This window comes from Notolabrus celidotus, chromosome 3 (assembly GCF_009762535.1).
Source record: "Notolabrus celidotus isolate fNotCel1 chromosome 3, fNotCel1.pri, whole genome shotgun sequence".
Classification (NCBI taxonomy): Eukaryota; Metazoa; Chordata; class Actinopteri; order Labriformes; family Labridae; genus Notolabrus; species Notolabrus celidotus.
In genome coordinates, this window is record NC_048274.1 from 13687505 (window position 1) to 13706892 (window position 19388).

General features: G+C 43.1%; 1 protein-coding gene across 1 annotated transcript in view; it reads right to left on the minus strand.

The window, feature by feature from the left end:
• The window catches only part of zfhx3 (zinc finger homeobox 3), a 333992-nt gene that overhangs the window by 50604 nt on the left and 264000 nt on the right, over positions 1–19388 (minus strand). The window contains exon 12 of the mRNA XM_034680500.1: positions 9095–9326. Coding sequence (XP_034536391.1) covers positions 9095–9326 — 232 coding nt within the window. The remainder of the gene's footprint in view (positions 1–9094; positions 9327–19388) is intronic.

Below are 19388 nucleotides of genomic sequence, written 5' to 3' on the forward strand. Positions count from 1 at the left end.
GAAATCTCTAAAATAATAACTGAGGATCCAGAAATGATCATGCAAGGAAAGGAAAAAACACTTTAAAACACTTAAAGGCATAAAACCCTTTCAACAGAGTTTAGTGATCATTGAAGCTATTATTAGATCTGCAGTATCAGTATCCAATCTGAAGGTCCCTTGTAAAGCAATGGGATATTCAAAAACAACTCTTAATCTTTTTTCAAGAAGAAGAAATTTAATGGTTCACTTAACTATATATATAAAAAGGGGGTCCTTCATTATTTTGTTTTCACAGTTAATTAGAAAAGCTCTGTGAAGTCTCTCAACCAGGGAGAGACATGTGGAAACTTTTGTTTCTTCGGTTTCCATGTCAGAGGATGCATGTATTGCCAAATGTAGTATTCTGAGACTAAGTAATAACAAATGCATATCATACACATAAAATTGCAGATGAAATTTGCGGGGTAGTTAAGAGTCCAAAACCACAGATAGTGTTGGTAATAATGTGCTTCTTTTGGTATGTGGTTACATTCTTTCTGTTGTACTAAAACTCCTTTCCCTCGCTATGGGCCTAGTTGAGGTTCATCTGTCCAGCGGGCATTTATAGTGCAAAAGCCTGGCTTCTCGTTCACTATCCCTCACTTACATATCATCCATCACTGTGCTCAAGCAAGCTCCTTTGCTCCAAATGGACAATGAGAAGAACATATTCACAGCCAACGTATAAAACAGCACTGACTGAGCAGTGTTTTCAGCCAGACAGAGAGACTGTGAACCAGGATAGAAGACATAAATCTGACTGAGTCAAACTGTAAGAGTATCCACCAAACTAAAACTAATCTGTCCCAGACTGCTACTGAGCAGCCAATCACATCTGGTTAAGCATAATCAGATTGCAGGTGTCAGCCTGCTGTAGCCTATTCTCCTTGTATCACACTCCATGTTGTGAGAACTTATGTCCATTACTGACACCCAGCTGCAAAGGGGTAGAGGGTGCAACATTGGTGGAAACTACACATATCCAGGATAATTTTCAATTTCAGTCTTTTGAAAGTTCCCTCTAAAGTCACACACTACCATCACCAACACACACACCCATACAGCAGCCTCCCTCCCACTCATATTATCCTTTGGTGTTTTTTCACCAAACTCATCCATTTCTCTTCATCCACCCTCCTCTCACCCTCCTCAGGTGGTGTGTAGTGTACTGTCGAGCACAGCGTGAATCAATGACTGGTGCTCACGCCCACAGGTAAAGGTTAGAAAGGTTCACTATTGAATTATTTCTGCACTTCTCTCATTGCTGCCATCTGCCTGGCTGCTTTTAGTTGATGTGGTTGAGCCACTGGAGGGGACTCTTTTTGCTAATGCACTCAAAACATGGCAAATGTGTGTGTGTTTCGTGTGGATCCTGTGTGTCTGTTTTTTTTTTTTTTGTCTGTAAGGATGTTTTTGTCAAATGAAACTGGCATAACATGAATTCACACATCAAGCAACACACACACGTACACTTACACATGCTCTGTTCACTACTCATGCCTATCTATCAGAGAGTGGATAATGAATCACAACATCTGTGCTTTCAGCCAGTCTTTGTTTCATCTGCTTTTATTCTAATGGAGCCTTCGGAGTGTGAGGGCAACATGCTGCTGGATAGGGCATCCTTCACTCTCTGGTTTTGTTTTGCTGTCAGCGAGGCTGATCGTCTCTGCTGGACCCGGGGTGAACTCATCCATAGCACAGATCATGCCCTTTGATCCACCAGCTCTCTCTAGGGGGCACAAACAGCCTTATTAAAAATGGCTAAATAAAACTTTCCTCGCCTCAACTCGATAGTTCCCAAACTTTACCCCTGCTTCTTCTCTGATGCCGCCTATGGTCAAATTGAGCTACCTAATTCTGACAGCGAGCCGCACTGTTCACCCAATACTGAAACATAATAACAAATGAAGCTATCTAAGTGTTTAACAATTTATTGGTTTGAGTTCCAAGACCACCTGGCATATACTTGCACTACAATCAATATCACAGATGAGACCAGGCTGAATGTAAGATGATAATGTGCGCCTGAGGGGGAAGTTCAAGTGAGAGAAAAAAGTGCAGAAAAGTTAGGGAAAATAAGATATTACAATGACTACATATTACCAGTAAAGAAGAGCAGAACAAGAGAGGAATGAAAGCACAATGTCCTGCAAACACAAATATTTGTTTTCTTAAATGTGCACTGGACAAAATGTGCTGTTTTAGCATTATAAGACAAGTGTACATACTGGTGCTCATGGTTAACACAGCAGTCACAATTATATTATTATTATTGTTGTTGTTGTTATTTTGTATAATTTTTATTTTGTACTACTATATATATATATATATATATATATATATATTATTTTCATTATTATTATTATTATTATTAGTAGTAGTAGTAGTAGTAGTAGTAGTAGTAGTAGTAGTAGTAGTAGTAGTGTTGAGTAAATAACATTAACCTTTACTCAATCCAGTAAAAAATTTTATCACAGTAAAGATCCATTTAAAAGATAAGAATCCCAATGATCAAAAAATGAAAAAATTTAGGCTAAATAAGATATTTGGAAGTGAAGGTGGGTTACAGTTTAATGACTACTTCCAAACTTCTAAATATTGTTCATGGTCCTTGTATAAATAAAATACATTAAATTCAAAAAGTAATTCTTTTTAGTCAGTTTACTGTATTGATGACACAAAGAACATGAACTTGAGCATTAAGCTGTTTTATATTGTTTTGTTGCTGTAGTCCAGTGTGTGAAGCTCAAATGTCTTGTTTGTGTGTAAGGAAGTTGTAACTGTGGTAACAGCAATAATTAATGGTGATGTAACCCATGATAAATACAACAAATGAGGCTTCAATAGTTTAAAAAAGTGGTTATTTGGAAATTGGGATCACAGTCAAAAGCTCAGGAGTAATTTTAGTTACTCATGGAGGAGTGTTTGTCCAAGCAAACGTTGAAAACCCTCTCTTTATATTACCTAATGAGAAATGCCAGTCACTTGTTCCATCCCACTCTGCACTGAGTATATTTTGTGTATGAAGACTACACTACACGTTCACCCTGAGCTCTATTAAGTACATTTAACGAAAATTGGTCATTGAACCGTCATGTCAGTCTGTCTTATACTGACTAAGTTCTCCTTCATCTCATGTACCTGCATAGTACTGACATGACTGCTGCTATAATTAAACCCATCAAAACCATTATGTCTTTGCCACCTAATCTATTCTCTCCTCCACTGTCTGTGTCAGGCTGCAACCACAGACTTCCCGCCCTCTGCCCTGACTGACAGCCCCTGTGGAGGCTGTGGTCACTCCGTGTGAGTGACATGAGGGGCAGCAGGGCTTCTGCATTACATCCCCTCCCTCCCTCCCTCCAAGCTCCCCCAGATCCTCAGATCCGGCCGCTCACACCAGCGATCGCCACCTCTGCTCCAATATCCAGCAGCAAAGCCTCTAGGCCTGAAAATAGAACTCATTAACACATTTAGTAAGTACAAATGAGATGACTGTCTCCTGATGGACTGTCTATCTTTTGGATCAGCTTTCAAGGAGAGTGTCTGGGTAATGACAAGAGAGGGGGAAACCAATATTATAATGTGCTGCCAGTCTCCTCTGAAAATGGGCTCGATGACAGGGAGAGCCTCTTGCACCCACACACTGCCCGGTTCTCTACGAGGACACCTATGTGTGTGAGTTTGCAAAATAAAGCCCTGTTCATTTTTCACCTATTTGATATAACTGACAGATAAATCACATGAAAGGTGCAAGGCAAAACATTGCATTTCACATTTTGAATTTGTCACTTCTTGTGTACACAGACACCCATCCTTGACATCTCTAGTGCCTCTTTCCTTCACTAAGCCAGATCTATTGGGCAGGCTGGCACAGCAGAGCCAAGTCTTTACCCACCTTCTAGCTTGGGGGTAATTCCAGCCAGTGTTTACAGAGCGTGGATTCGGTCAGCAGAGGCAGTAAAAACCTGGACACAGGACATTTTTATTCACAGCCTATCCCAAAATAGAGTGGTGGCTTTCTGGTCAATTTGCTATTACGGGATGAGCCAGCAGAGGAATTTATATCAAGCTGGTCCATGAAGCAGGGGGCACAAAGAAAGAAAGACTTTGCCTGTGTTAGTTAGAGCATCAGGGTCATATGAATGCTGATACATAACTGGAAAATCTATAAAGCCATCATTTTGGCTTTTTAATAAATGTCTAGTCTTTTGTAATATTTTCAAAATGAAAAGTAATGTATTTATGAATTTCCTGGCACGTTCTGCGGACAGCAAACAATTTCCTATGCTGCCTCGATGCCCTTTGGACAGGGATTAGAAGGCAGGCGACTGACGGAGGCCTGACTGAGCTGTGGGCCCTCTGGGGCCCTACTCATCCAGGCCTGCACAGTCCTCATCCTCATATCCACTCTGCATCACCAGGGCAATAACAGCCTTTATTAAAAGCGCATTGCAGCAGTGTCTGACTATACGACTTACTTTCAGATTGGCCATAATGTGGCATGTAGAAAGGGTCTGGTGGTTAGGGGCTACAATATCCTGTTTCTGGAAAGGTTTACTTTGCATTTTAACAAGCATGAATAAAGGAGGACATTCCAGAAATGGCTAACGTCTGTTTCGCTCTAGCCTGTGGGGGGAAAAAAGCTCAGACTCCGGCCTTTGCATGCCATCAGAGCGTGGCCTGGCTCACCTCTGATATTACCTGGATTTAACAGCTTTAGGTTTGCTACTGGACATGCAGATATAAAAAATATGATGGCAGGGGAGAGTAAAGCCCTGTTAATATGTTGCAAGGGAGCAGCTAGAAGCAGGGGATGAGACAAAAAGATGAAGACAAGGTTCTCTGCAATGCATAAAAGTTATTTGATCAAGCATTTCTGATTGACTGGATGTCAACGCAACTCGTGCAAATCTCAATGTGAGCTGCACTGTGTTGTGAAAACCCTAATATATGAGTGAGGGATTTTTCTCTTTTTGCTTTATTAGTGCCTTTTTTTCATCTAACAGGCCATTTTCCAGAGCATCTGAAGAATTATGCATGAGGTAGAAAGAGAGAGAGACATTTTGGGAGGGAAGAGAAATGCCTCTGTTGTCAGGACAGGCCTCAGTATTAGGTGTGTGACCCTGAAAGCGCACCCCTTTTAGCGAAACAAGCCATGGATCTCATATTGGATTCCACTATTATGCAGTAATTTGTATGCATCCTTTCGTCTCATTTTCAGTTAATAATGCACACACAGCACCCCTGCCCAGTTTCTCAAACTGGTCATTAAAAGTAACGCTGATCTTTTACTGGAGGCTTAAGTTCCACTTACAAGCTCTCAGTGGTGGATGGAACAACTGCAGAGTCAAAGTGAGATAACCCCTCCCCAAACCAGCCCTTCGTCCATGAATACCCAGGCCTCTATGTCTACACACAGACGGTAGACAATGACTGGTGGCTGCCCAGGCGGCTACAGCCCCAGCCTTCTCCTTCCCAGCCTCCTCGGCTCACAGACAGGGATTTCCTCCTGCGTTCAGAGCCAAGCCGTCACAGCCCAGCGATCAAGGGCCTGCCATCTGTGACTGAGGCAGATTTACAGCAGGAGCTAATCCACACTGTCAGCCACGTTTGTTCTCCATCTCTGCCTCCTCCTTACACAAATCTACGCCACCACCGCTGGAAAATACTAATATTCTACCCTTCTCTCTCTCACTGTCTCTCTCTCACTCTCTCGCACAAAACAAAGCAAACATTTCTTGCAGGAGGGCGAAAAAAAAAAACCTTCAGTGCAATTTAACTTTGCCCTTTTTAAAAGGCATGATCTCATTCTGTTCTACGCTCAAAAAATAACTTTAGTCGATTAAATGTTAAGAAATGAGAAACCTCAATGTGTCACAGAGTTATATGCCCTGGTGAACATCATTCATATGAAATAGGGTCATCAGACGCTCAAGTGTCACACAAGCTCTCACACGCAAGCTTCCCAAACTCATTTCCCCCACCTCTTCTGCATCTGTGCCTCACTTTTTACTTCCATTGCCCATATGTTGGTGCTTTAAATTTTCTGAAGTCAGGGCTGTACTTGACATCAACATGACACTTGGTTTTAGCTTTTATCTTTAACAACTAAACCTACAAAGTATTGTGTCCTCATGCTGCCAAACAGACTGTCCTCACAAGTGAGTGCTTTACATACGTCTAGAAACTTCCCTCTTCCCTTCTCCAACACCTTAATGTCTCCCTTCTGTTTATTTGTGTCCGTACCTGCCGGATTTTAAAAGCTGCTAAACTAGAGGCTAACATTGTTGCAGTGCGAGGACAGCTATATATTCTGTGATCCCTGCACACTGACCAGCTGTACAGGGCCAGGGTCCCTCAGAGGCCCCCTTTGTTTCCCCACAGAAAAGGGTTAAAGAAGACAAATGGAGGCGGGGTCACAGAGAAACATGCTGCAGCAGCACTTTTTCAGTATAAGCGAGAATTAAAACAATGCAAGCCTTTTATTCCCACGTTAGTCTAATTGGAAAGAAAGCTAATTTCTGCTGCCCTTGCTCTCCACGGACACTCAGTGCAGAGGAGATTCTGTGTGTGGCACCAAATCCCTGCAGTCTGTGTTTGCTGCATCCTCTAAAAAGCATCAGTATACAAAGCTGTTAAGTGCAAAATAATAAAAAAAGAAAGAAAGGAAGACTGAGAAGAACGTGCATGAAGTCGCAGGCATACATTCACAAATATTGTAGCTCACATGTAGGAATGTTTCAAACAATAATTAAGCCATGCTATCTTCTAATTGCAGCTATCTCTGTTGTGCTGTCACATGTCTGTTGATTATTGTGAGCTCTTCTGGACAAAAGCATTCTTTATATTTCTTGGTTTAAATCCCATGCAAGCTATAACCCTGCACCTAATGCTGGTGGAGAAACCTCTCGCAGGATCACAGAACAGCAGCAGGCTGGGGAATTACTGTCTAGGTGACCCAGAAATCCAGGGGCAACTTTGTTTTAACAAGCCAGGCAACGTTTCACTGATTTAGCAGCTATGCCTCAACCACAAAAAGGGAGCCCCCCCGTGCCACAAAAGAGCTAGCAAAGAGGAAATTAAACATTACACTGGGAGGGGAATGGTACAGGCCCCAGTGAGGGGAGGGGGCTATGAGATGAAGCGTTACAGCTGATGTTGGAACAAGGCATTCAGGGGGTGACATGGATGAGAGCTCTTGAGTCAGCAATTTCAGAGTTAATTTTTAGAGCAGATAAAAAGGGATAACCTTTTCTTTGGTGACTTCCAAAAAATGCCGTTTCTTTTCTCTTTGTTACATGTTTATCAGTGAACCAAATAAGTTGGTATTGACGTGAAAACAGTGGCAAGAAGTCACGATCACTTATCTTGAAATTGTATGTTAAACTAGGTCAAACAATGCAGGATTTCCACCCAGGAGACATATATTCAAGTCCAGTGTGAAACAAAAAGTACAATTTAAAAGAATTTTAACCCACATCATTGCATGGCTCCTGATCATATGCTCATACTGCCGCTTATATGCTACAGGACGTCTGTATGAGAGGTGAGAGAGGTCTAAAGTGATGGGGAAGAGGTTAAATAAACACAAATCACCTTAAGAAGATCTCTTGGCATGCGCAGTAATGCCACTAACACAGTGCCCCACAGCCGGGGTCTATTATCTACACTAAAGCTCAGGTCCCTCGCCCTGGCACAGACATGGCATCTACACATCCAAGCTTAAAAAAGGAAAATAAGGGATTGATAAACAAAATGTCTGCAACACATGCAACACAAAAGAAGAAAAAAACAGCCCAAAAAATCCCAACAACTCCTCCTGTCTGAACACAATAAGGAAAATTCCCAACCCCCCCCCAAGCCTTTAACCTAAATGGCCCTTCCTCTTGCCTTTGCATGTTAGCATGTCCACTGTACTGTAGTCATTAACATATTTGGAGTGCAGCGAGCAGAAAGCTTAATTGTCCCTAATTGCTCAGCTAAATATGTTCTCTAATGATTTGCTTCAGATCTGTGACTGCCTTTTGCGCAATTTCCCGGCCGCTGGCTTCATTATCCCTGCCTCCTTGGAACAAAGCGTCTTCACAGGCTGCCGTTTTTTTTTTCTCCTGCATAACACAGACAGCGAGTATGTGTGCGAGGGAAGTAATGGTTCCCTCTCGGAGGGACACACAATAGAGGCCCTTTGTCAGGGCATGGGAGTTAAAGTGATTGGAAAACCAAATCTGTGCTGAGAAAGAGTGTTAATTGACCACAGCTCAGTCTTCCTAATCAGTCTGTAATAAATGAGCAGTCATGGTACTTTGTTTCAGTCATGCTACTGTTGTTGTAGCTGAATCTGGTTTTTGGTGTTCTTGTTGTTGTTGCAGCTGCTGCTGTTGTTCGGCCCCTCCTACTCTGGCCCTAATGCTCTGTCTCAATGTGTCTTTAATGGCTGGAAACGACAGCTCCCATTAACAGGGACTTCTGCTTTTACTGGTGAAGGCAGGCTTTTCAGGAAGATTGTGCTCAAACAAAATTAATCTTAATAAATATCAAAAACAATATTTTTTCAAAAACTAAATCAAATTAAGAAACATAACCTCCAGTTATGTTGTTTCTAATTCTGTTTGTGAATGAGAACCTGCTCTCCTTTATGTCATTAGAATTACAATCAGCTCTATAAATGTAAGTGGTTCAACTTGCTGCGCTAGTCTAATAATAGCAATGTACATTTAACACTTTGGTATTTTAACTATCGCTGTAACACCACAGGCATCTTTTTTTAACTTAACCATCAAACACAAGAACGAAACAACATCAAATGAAACATTATGGTAATAGATATGATTTCAAAACAGATGTCATCAGCTAATGTCAATGCTTCTTCTTGTGGGAAGTAAAAGTAAGAGAAACAAATGACAAACTGTAAATGCAAATTTTGAAAACCAAATATGAAGAGTCACGATGGAGCAGATAGATGTGTGCTTATGTGTACAGAGGAGGCATAAGAAGAAAGACTGAGAGAGTGAAACAAAGACAGACACATAAAGAGATAACGGACAGGACCACAGGGGCAGGTGCTGACCTGTATCTGACGAAGGACATTTGCGGATGGTGAAGATGGAGCTGAGGTCTTCGTCCTCCTCCGGCAGGCCCTTCTGCAGGCGCTGAAGCTTTCTGAGGCTCTCGCTGCGCTGGTGCTTCATAGAGCGCACATGCTGGATCAGGTTGAGCTTGGCCTTGGTTGAGTAGTTACACAGCACACAGTGGTAGTAGCAGGCATCGCCCTCCACTGCATTCTCGTGCTGCTGCAGGTGCTGTGGGAGGGAAAGGAGGGAGAGAAAGAGAAAGAAAGAGAGAGGGAAAAAGAGGTTATTGTAGATGGCAGATAGCTGGCTAGGCACCACCGACTCACTTTCACTCAAACAGTTGGCAAATGAACAAATCAATTCCCAATCACAGCCCTGTTGTTTAACATCCAGACCTCTTCCACTTCAGGACAACTGTTTGGACTGCGCACTTTGTCTGCGTGAGTGTCTGTATCAGCGGGCTAACAGGACAGGAGAGGCCTGGGAGGCACGCAAATCTCATGGGCCCATGGGCGGGCAGCAATCGCATCAGCCACCCTTCAGAAAGCCGTGGGTCTGCAGCCTCACAGACGGAAGGGAGCATTGATCCCCTTCACTCAACAGAAGCCTCCCGTCTCTGAAAAGGAAACTCCAAACATCTGCTTGTTTCACGCATGGGATGCTAAATATTGATCATGGTGAGTTAAATCCTCGCTCTCTCATAGAGAAAGAGAGGCAAAGTCAGGCGGGGAGGTGGGGAGGCAGGAGGGACGGGGGGGTGGGGGTTGTACATTCTCAGAGAGACTGGAACATTCCACAACAGGAGGACAACCTTCAGAGGACAGGAAATCAGCGCCGCTATTGACCTGTCAGCATAAGAACTTCCTCCAAGACTCAACAGAAGACCCAGTCCGGCTTTCAACCCCCACCTTCATAATGACACAACATGCCAAACACCCCTGTAGTGACACCATACCACCACAACCCTCTAGTCACACCACAGAGCTCCAGTCTAATTACCTCCTGCACGGCTCAATCAATGACGCAAGGCCGGCACAATACGGCTCTGCCTGGTGTGAGCAACAGAGTTATTGACCATGATCCTGAAGCATCACACTGATTGTTTCTGCATGTTTACAACAAAAGCCCGGGACTCGGTATGGACACTCGAGTAAAGCCTGTCATGTGCTGCTCTTAATATCAAACTCTGGAGTCTCACTGTGGACTTCTGAGGCTGCAATCAATGTCAATCACCCAAAGTTTTACGCTTCTTTATCGTTATTATTCTGGCATCCATGGGTCATGTGGGGCATGCTGAGAGGACAAGATGTGTGTTTTATTTTGATAAAGTGATGTTTTCAAAAAAACAATTTGAATGAATGTAAGATAGACGCCTAAAAAGTGTTTACTACATACACATTAAATAGGGATCTAATTATTTTTATAAGGTCACACTGAGGATGTTAATGTGCTAGAGGCATGTAATCATAAATGAATACCCTCAGCCAAAATATTGGTCACTTGTAAGCAAGTAAAATGCATTTTTAATCAATCTGCAGCCAGAAAAAGAAACCATCTCAAATGTTAAACATGTCATAAGCTTAAGTTTGTAATAAAAGTTGTAATAATATTTTTTTGACTAAGTATTTTCAATCAGAATGATCACAAATTCTGCCTTTTAGAAATGTATACCTTCATGGATTTACTTTAAAGAACAGGTTTATACTTAGATTTGAACCACTCAGCAAAATGTAACCCAACTGTCCTGATCAGCTCTGCATGGCTTGTTTGGCTGGCTGTAAAAATCTAAAAGCAATGGAAACATTAGACATTTAACCACATTATTTCCAAATCAGGTGTTGACAGGCTGGTGAAAAAAAGTCATAACAATATTATGCCTTCCTAAAATGCTCTTGTCCCTTTCTCCTAATGTTTAATTTTCTGGCAATATCGTAATATTGCTATGGGGTTTTCTGAGGTATTGTGTTTCAACCTCTTCAGTTTCATATTTCTCACTTCTACACCTAAAATGTGCATTAAGACACCGCTTCCAGGAAAAGGAATAGGAGTTTCTCTCCCCCCCCTCCCCTTTGTGAGCCCCACAGCTTGGTGTAATAGAGTTATTAGGTGATTGTAAAAGGCTCTGTGTCTCTGTGTGCTCTCCTTTCTCGCCTCGTTTTAAGCCATCCATGATGTCATGAATAGGTGTTGCTGGATATTGTGGAACCCCTCCTCTTCCTCCTCCTTTTCCTCTATGCACAAATATTGCATCAGAAGGTTGGGAGAAACCTGAGAGACAGATTCAGTTATAGATATCACCAAATCCATCATGCATACTGCTTTTAGTCGTAGCAGATGTCTTGAATTAGAAAAAAAGAGAGTTCTGGCTGCAAATGACTCAAGGCTGCAAAAATCTACAAGAAGACAAGTTAAAAAAAAATGACAGCACCTGACTGAAACTTCAAAGCTAGTCTCAGAGGGTAGAAAAAAATCCTGGAAGTTTTATAGTTTCCCATAAAAAGCAGGGGGTTTATATAGGAGTGAACCTGAGACCGCCTGCCCCAGAATCGGCCATAATTCACTATAAACCTGACTGGCTGGGAAGATGGCCTCAACAGGGCCAAGTCTGGCCTGCCCCAGAGCTTGTAGCTCTGTCTGCAATGTCAAACCATTACACCTGTAAACCAGCACTTTCACCAGCGCTGCACTGGCCATGACCTGGAGTAGTCTGGGGCGTTTTAGAGTCAGGGTAGGGGGGTAAGAGATGAAAGATCACATTGGTGGACCCTGCTGATTCAGTATTCCAGAGAACTGAGGCTGAGTTCTGAGTAAGTAGAAGAACAGAAAGGGTTTGGCTCATGAGAACAAAAACCTGATCACGCATGCCCTAACTTCCTCGATCATGGATTCTCACCAGATTCCACAGCAATTAACCATATGAAACACTCCTAGGATAATATCTATGAGGCTAAAATACAGTGTGGACACAGGAAACTCACAGTCCACCACCCTCTCTGGTTCACACACACATGCATGCATGCACACTTTAAATGTGAAACATAATAATGCCTGAGACAGAGCCTATGTCTGTTTCCTATGAACCTGCAATGAAGCCCCTATATGATAAATCACCTCCAACTACGGTGCAGGAATTTGGCAGCTTAATGAAAAAGTCATGTTGAGCTGGGAGGAGCTGGTCGGCATGGGTTTCTGTGAGTGCCCTATCGAGGCCCCGACAGGAGGGGAGCTGTGGAGCATGGTGGTGGGGAAAGCTGGCTGGGTCAGTGGCAATGGATTCAATAGCACTGAACTGTGTGGGAATTTACAGCAGTCATATAGGAGATTCAGCTGAGCAAGTACAAATGTGTGAGCGCCTACGATGCCGTGATATTCTCAATTGGGCATGGGGAGACATGTTGCGTGCATGTGAATGTGCTGCATGTGTGGTCTGATTTAACAGATAGCATCACAAGGACACACTGGCTGGAGGTGTATTAAATGTGCCTTAACGTAATGTTAATTGCAGTCTTTTAAAGGACAGGAAATAGTCAAACACTGATAAAACTAAACTGTTATTGATGTTTTTAAATAAATGTCCCATGATATATCATCTTCTGTTTGGTTTTTACACTGAAATGTCGGATTCAAAGCTGTGTTTTACATATCGGTGGATTTCATAGTTAAAAAAAGCTAACCTGGATTTTCAAGCCTCTCTCTTTCATGGAGCACCTTATCTCTTTCTGTGGAGGCTGAAGCAGTGCTCTATGCTTTTTCAGGTAAAGAGGGACAGGGGCGGTGTGGGCACCACCCCATCCTCTCGCTCACAACTCTACAGTGCACTCTGCCCTCTGAGTGGGCAATACGTGCCGGTATCAGTTTCACCACCCACCCAGAGCACTGCATACATCTGCATTTCCATCCACTTAAATGCAAAGTAAAAGTGCACCTTTAACACAAAACAGTGTGGTTACTGAGGGAGTCCAACTAACGCAAGATAGAGGTGGGTATTACTGGAAGGCTGGAAGGGAGACAGAGAGCCGGTAATTCCAAAGAATGGCTCCCAATGGAGTCGTATAATAGAGCATGTACAAGCAACAAACACATACCAAAGTATAGACAAAAAGAACATCAGAAACGTACACACACAAACAGACTCACTTACAAGCACAGCCCCACACCATTATGGTCATGCACTAATTTCCACCATTAAATTTGGCAGTGCTGTTAATACAAAATTAATGCATTAAAACAGATGACTATCTGTGAGCTAAATAGCTATCAATTCTGACAGAGCTGCCAAATTCCCTCTGTGAGAGAGCCACTGAGTATCTGCCTGGGTATTGCTTTGTTACAGTCTGCTGGATTCTCAGCACTATGAGATGTGTCTGTGTGTGAGCAGACATATTTGGACTTCATGGGAGGCCTGCACAGTTAGAAACTTGACATTCACACCTGACAGCTTAAAAACAGCACACCTGTCTCCCGATATAAATGAGAAGATTGTATCATTGTATTTTCAGATCTGGGAGTCACATCTCTACATGAGGATGAAAACATACAAACTAGCTCCTGGCCTATGGCTTGTTAGATGACATAGTCAGCACGTTTGTTACTCATACATAATGATGTCATGGCAGTATTTATAACCAACGAGGTAATTGTGATACACTTGGAAGGGAGACAATGTAGAATGCCTGTGAGGTTGAAAAACAAACCACGACCAAAGGGAGAGAAAACACCCTTGCATGGCTTAAGTCTCCCAGTGTGAAAACTGAAGCCATCACATGCATGTTGAGAACATGTCACTTTGACCCTTTTTTCCCCAGCAGCAGTGTTTCTGTACATGTGCAGAGAGTTGTTGGGGACTTTGTTGTCATAAATCTGCACTCTGGGATTCCCCTGGAACGTAAGCAGGTTATTTAGGAAAGCAAAGCAGCAGAGTGAGTGCTCTCAGTTTGGCCTGTGATTCCCTGTCTGCCAGCAGCACGAACAACAGCTCCAACCACAGAGGCCCCACTGGGTGCCAAGTGCGGTGGCTGCTTTGAATTAGCCACTGCAAGCTGCAACATGCCTAACAGTTAGGTTGTGGCTTAAGGGGACTGTGTATTCCAGGCCCAAACTGCCTTCCTACTGCTTCCTGAACCTCATCCCCACCCTTGTCCTTTCTTCTCCTTTACTCTCCCTAATCCCTGCCACCCCTCTACTGCATCCTGTCCCTCTGTCTCAAAGCCCATAATGTGCTAAGTTGCTTCCTCCACTGCCTTAGTGCAGAAATGATCCATCACTACCGGTGAATAAAAACAGCCTGCATATTTGTCTCTGGGAGGGAAGAGAGAAACAAAACGGACCTCTGTGTCGTAAGGGAGGCCGGCGAGGTAAAGATGAATCGCTGTAGGTGTCCTTGGAGAGCATGACTTAACATGGGCGGATGAAACAAAGTAGCCTGGGAGGTGGGTCATGGAGACACTTAAAGACAATGCACAGCTAGTGGTGCTCCACACCCACCACTCTTACTTACTTTAACATTAAATAAAGCAATAATTATTGAATTCCGTTTGAATGAGTAAGATGCTAGAAAGTAAACAATGGGAACATAATTGCAGAGGGAAGGCAATCAATGCAGGCAGTCATTTGGGCCATGTTGATTGTGTAGGCTGCTGTAAGTGCGTGTGTAAGTGTGCACACATTGGTGTAGCTGTTGAAAATCTAAGGTGAGCTAAGTGGAGTATGTGCTGTGACAAGGAGCTGAGTAATACACTCTCCCATACGCATGCACAAAACAAGAGTTGGGTAATCCCTCCTTCAATAATGACCCAAGGCGGTAAACAATAGCTCTCAATCAGCTGATCAATGTGTCCACATAATTCATGTGCAAGTCACTGTCTTTGAAAGAGGGAGGAGGAGGAGGATAAGCAAGCGGGTGGTGGAGAGATCAATGCCCTGTGCGGTGATAACGAGCCTGGGCCTATGCCCACAGGAGCCCCACACCGGCGTCCAGGGCCGCTCTCATTAAGAACATTTGGATAAGCATGGCTATACATACATAATGTCCTCTTGTAATCATAGCCAGATAAACACATTTCCCCTTTCTTAATGAGCATGGTCCTGCTTTTGTGACACACAGCGATGTCTCCAAAACAGGCAGGAAATGATGTCAATCCCCAAACAAGAAGAGAAAAAAAAAAACAGTAAAGCAAATTAACAGCAAGCTGTTGGCCTCGTCTTTCAGTAGCTAATTAACAGCTTAACCTCCTGGTGCTTTTATGAAAGCCATGCTGGGAGGAGCTTGCCAAAATTGCAGTACAATAAGTCTGCCTGCAGGAGGCGAGGGCAGGGTGGAGCCATGGGGGTACACGAGCAACTGCTGCAGCCACATGATGATGACATGTGTGCTGGCAAGGTACCATCTGGAATCTGAATGGGGCAAATCAAGACCTGCCCTGGCCCTTCTCTCCTTTACCCACAGTACTGTGTCAACATCACAACCCTTCATTTGGACAGTGGTGACAATAATTACTTGTACAGGGCTCGGGAAGAACATTCTTTTTTTCTATTTTCATCTCTGCAAAACAGGAAGCGTGCATGCTGAGATATTCAAATTTCAAGTTGGAGTAATAGTTCATTCTTCTAACTCTGTTATTACGATGATAAGAAGGAGGAGGGGAAGAATAATGTTATTTTGGCAACAAGTGTTTTGGCTGTGACCGTACTGGTACAAATACAGATCACACAACAGACGAATATCTCCTTTTCTGAAACTGTGAAGGCCACAATGAGATTTTCATAAGAGATAGAAAATAAAAAGAACTTCTCAGTACTTCACCATTGTCACTGCAGACAAAGACAACTGCATCCAGAGGCCACTAATACTACCTTTAAAACCACTCCCTGTCTTCTGGCTACAAAATTGGGCTGACATCACACCTAGTGTGACAAGTCTTGTAGTCCGGAGTTTTGTACTGTGACTTTTGAGAGCAGCTTTTTTGATGTCTCCTTTTAGAGGTGAGTGTTTGCAATGCAGACCTAAAACTGCATCTCAGGGACACTCCTTTTGTACATCTATGACCAATATGTGATAAAAAAAGACAACCTCAGAAATGTATGAGAAGCATTGCATTGGTTGGCTTAGCAGAGCAACAAAGGTCTGTAAATGGAAGTGTGTGCATGCCAGATAAGAGCAAGATAAGAAACTATGTAGATCTGAGCCCAGCTGTGCTGTAGGTCACTGATGTGTTAGTAGGGTAAAGGCAGAGGCAGCCCTGCACCCACACAGCTGACAAGAGTCTCCGACACCTCCCTGCCTATCATTTGTCACTTGCCAGCCACACAATGGCAGGATGGCCTTGTGGTGCCACTGCACATGGGGGCAGCCAAAAGCTTGTTCAAGGAGACGGAGGATGAAACAGAGATTCAGAGAGAGAGAGAGCGGAGGTGAACGAGCCCTGTAAGAGTACGGGGGAGATGCTGAGTCGAAGGTGTTGGATTAAGATACAGGCAAACACTTCTTGTAATGATTAATGCAGTCACTGGGAATTAAATTCAGAGCAGGAACATTACCCAAACACAATTAGTCCTCCAGAACAAACATCACACTATGTCAGGAATGCAGATTCATTGCTGGATCGCTGCAAGGGACTAGCGGTCAGAAGTTGAAATGAATACAGGGGTAAAACTATTGAGAAACAATAGCATTACATGTTCCCTTCCTACTTTGTTGAATACTATGACCCCAAAAAAGCCCCAATGTGCCCACAGCAACACGGGAGACCAAACTACACACGTCTGCTGCCTATTGTCTCTGCCTGATCTCCTGTTCCACCTTCTCACTGACGCAACGACACCAAGCAGACACAGAATACAGTCTCCTCAGGCTTGTATTATCTAGCTTTCACCTCTGGCGGTCTCAGTTTGGTAGTGTAAATATTTCATTACCACATAATTGGTTGCTGCTTCAGGCTACGCAATAAGACTGTGATTGCTGTAACACTGTATGTTTTCCGACTATCCCGTATCGTTTTATGTAAAATTCATAGAAATGTGTTTTGGGGGAAGAGCTGTTTGAGATCTGGTTATGGGGAAATGTTTAGTTGTTCATGCACTGCCCTCACACAAGCCCGCAAGAGACACCAGCTAATTAAGAACAGCAATGATGTGCTCAGCTAGTGTCAATATTTAACCCAGTCTTACACAGCTATCTTTATTAGCAGCAATGCGCTGACAAAAGGAGCAACGTGGCCTTTGAGAGGGCCTCTTCTTAAAACAAAAATTAACGGGGTGGAGTGGGGTTGAGTGGAGGTGAATATACAGAGTGGGTCTATATGTGGGCTTATTTTACATAGAACATGAAGTGCCTTGTTGGAGTGAAACTGCTGTTGAGGGTTCTTCAAGCAATTCACACAGCAAACACCCACCAGTTTCACCTGTAAACTCTACCATACAGGGCAACGAGAAGGCTGCAACTTTAATGAGTGAAACCCTGACACTGCACTATAAACTAGAGATAAAAAGCTAAAGATTTTAAGTGGAATAAAAAATACCACAGCTTCCTTCATTTGCATTATTTAAAGTGTCAAGGTCTTTGTACAATGAAAATCACGCTGCACATCCTCTGAACCTTACTGTTCATCATTCAGTATGAAGCTACAACCTTGTTGAATCATAACATATTCTAATATAATTAAAATGCAAAAAGGCCGCAGCTGTTATCCCTTCTCATGACAGCCAAATCGGGATTTTGTTCTCTTTGTAAGACCCAAACTAGCCTTTGACCCATGCCCACAGGGAGGCACAGCACTTCTGTTGAAAAATGTGTGCAGCAGCTCTGTTCTTCCCATGAGCATTGGCAACGCCATCACCAATACATACGGGCATTACTAACACAGATATCTTTACAGGGTCAGTCTGTTGGGCCTGCTCATTAGCCAAAGAAAAAAACATAACTGCACTCTCCATAAAAAAAGGAAACAAAAGTGCTCATTGATCAGGGTGATCAATTGACGATCAATAACCTAAACCCTCATCATTCCCAGTGCAGCGTAATTGCAGCTGAGATATAGTTGTCATCACTAAAAATCAAACACAGAGCAGACTAATTGGGAGAGCACTATCCTTTGGTCATGCGGGCAAAAAGCTTTACAAAGACCCAGAAAGACTTGTGATGGCTGCTTATTGGAGCTTCCCAAAATAACTGCTCATGCCATTAGCAAGTGTCATCATGGAGGTCATTGTGCTGGCTGCCCATATGGGGAAATTTTACGCAGGGCAAAGCAGGCCATCACACAGGAGTGCTTTGTTTCTCTGCTCGTGTAAGTTGTGTATCTAAGTAACAAGAAAATGTTGAGCCTTGATTTTATAAGACAACTTGTAATTCTAATCAAATGTTTTGAAGAAATGTTCTTATTAGACTATTTGTATTAAACAGTGGTCAAGAAAAGAGATGTCATTTCCACATGAGTAGTTATGAACTGTTTAGAGGCTAACAGAGCTGGTAAAGCAAAAAGACGTGACTGATATAATAGATACTTCACAGACTGGCATCGTGGCCAAGCTGCCCTGGCTCCACCATATACAGTGCTCAATCGTGCAAAAAATCTCAAACTATACTTCAAAGACTACCACTTTCCCCCTTTCCTGTTTATTGATTACATAGAGCTCTTGTTCAGTAATTGTGCAGTAAATCAAGCATGGTGAGCACTAATCTCAACCCCGAGAGGAAAGTGTTAAAGGTAAAACCTGCTGAAAAGTGCATAATTACGAAGCTGTGTTCAGCCAGCAGAGAGGATATACTCCTCCCTCTCACATTTCTCACACACTGCCTGCCTGCGCAACTAGCAGCAGCAGAGAGAGGGGTTGGCAGAAGAGCAACGGGAAGTGTATACAGTTTCTAACCACCTCTCTCTCACTCCCTCCCTTACTCTTTCAATCCTTCTCCCTCTCAATGCATTCCCAACCAAAGCGCCGGGGGCGCCATGCTTGTAAAGAAACCACAGCCTTTTGAGTGCCTCTTGTATTTACAAACGGAGGCATGTTGGAATCAAAGGCATTACCACATGACATAACACATTAAACAGCTGGCAGATTGAGAATTTATAGACTGGATAGATAGTGAGTGGGGTAAACAGGAAAAGAGCCATTGTTGGACCAGCTAAGCTAGCTATTCTTATTATGAGAATAACAAACTTACCTAAGCCAGAGAACAGGAGAGGAGTGAACTGCAGAAGCTCCCTCCTTTCCCTCGCTTTGCCTTCTCTTTTAACACACAGCTCAGGCTATACTCCAGGTGGAGACAGCTATCACTTTCCCATCAACTTC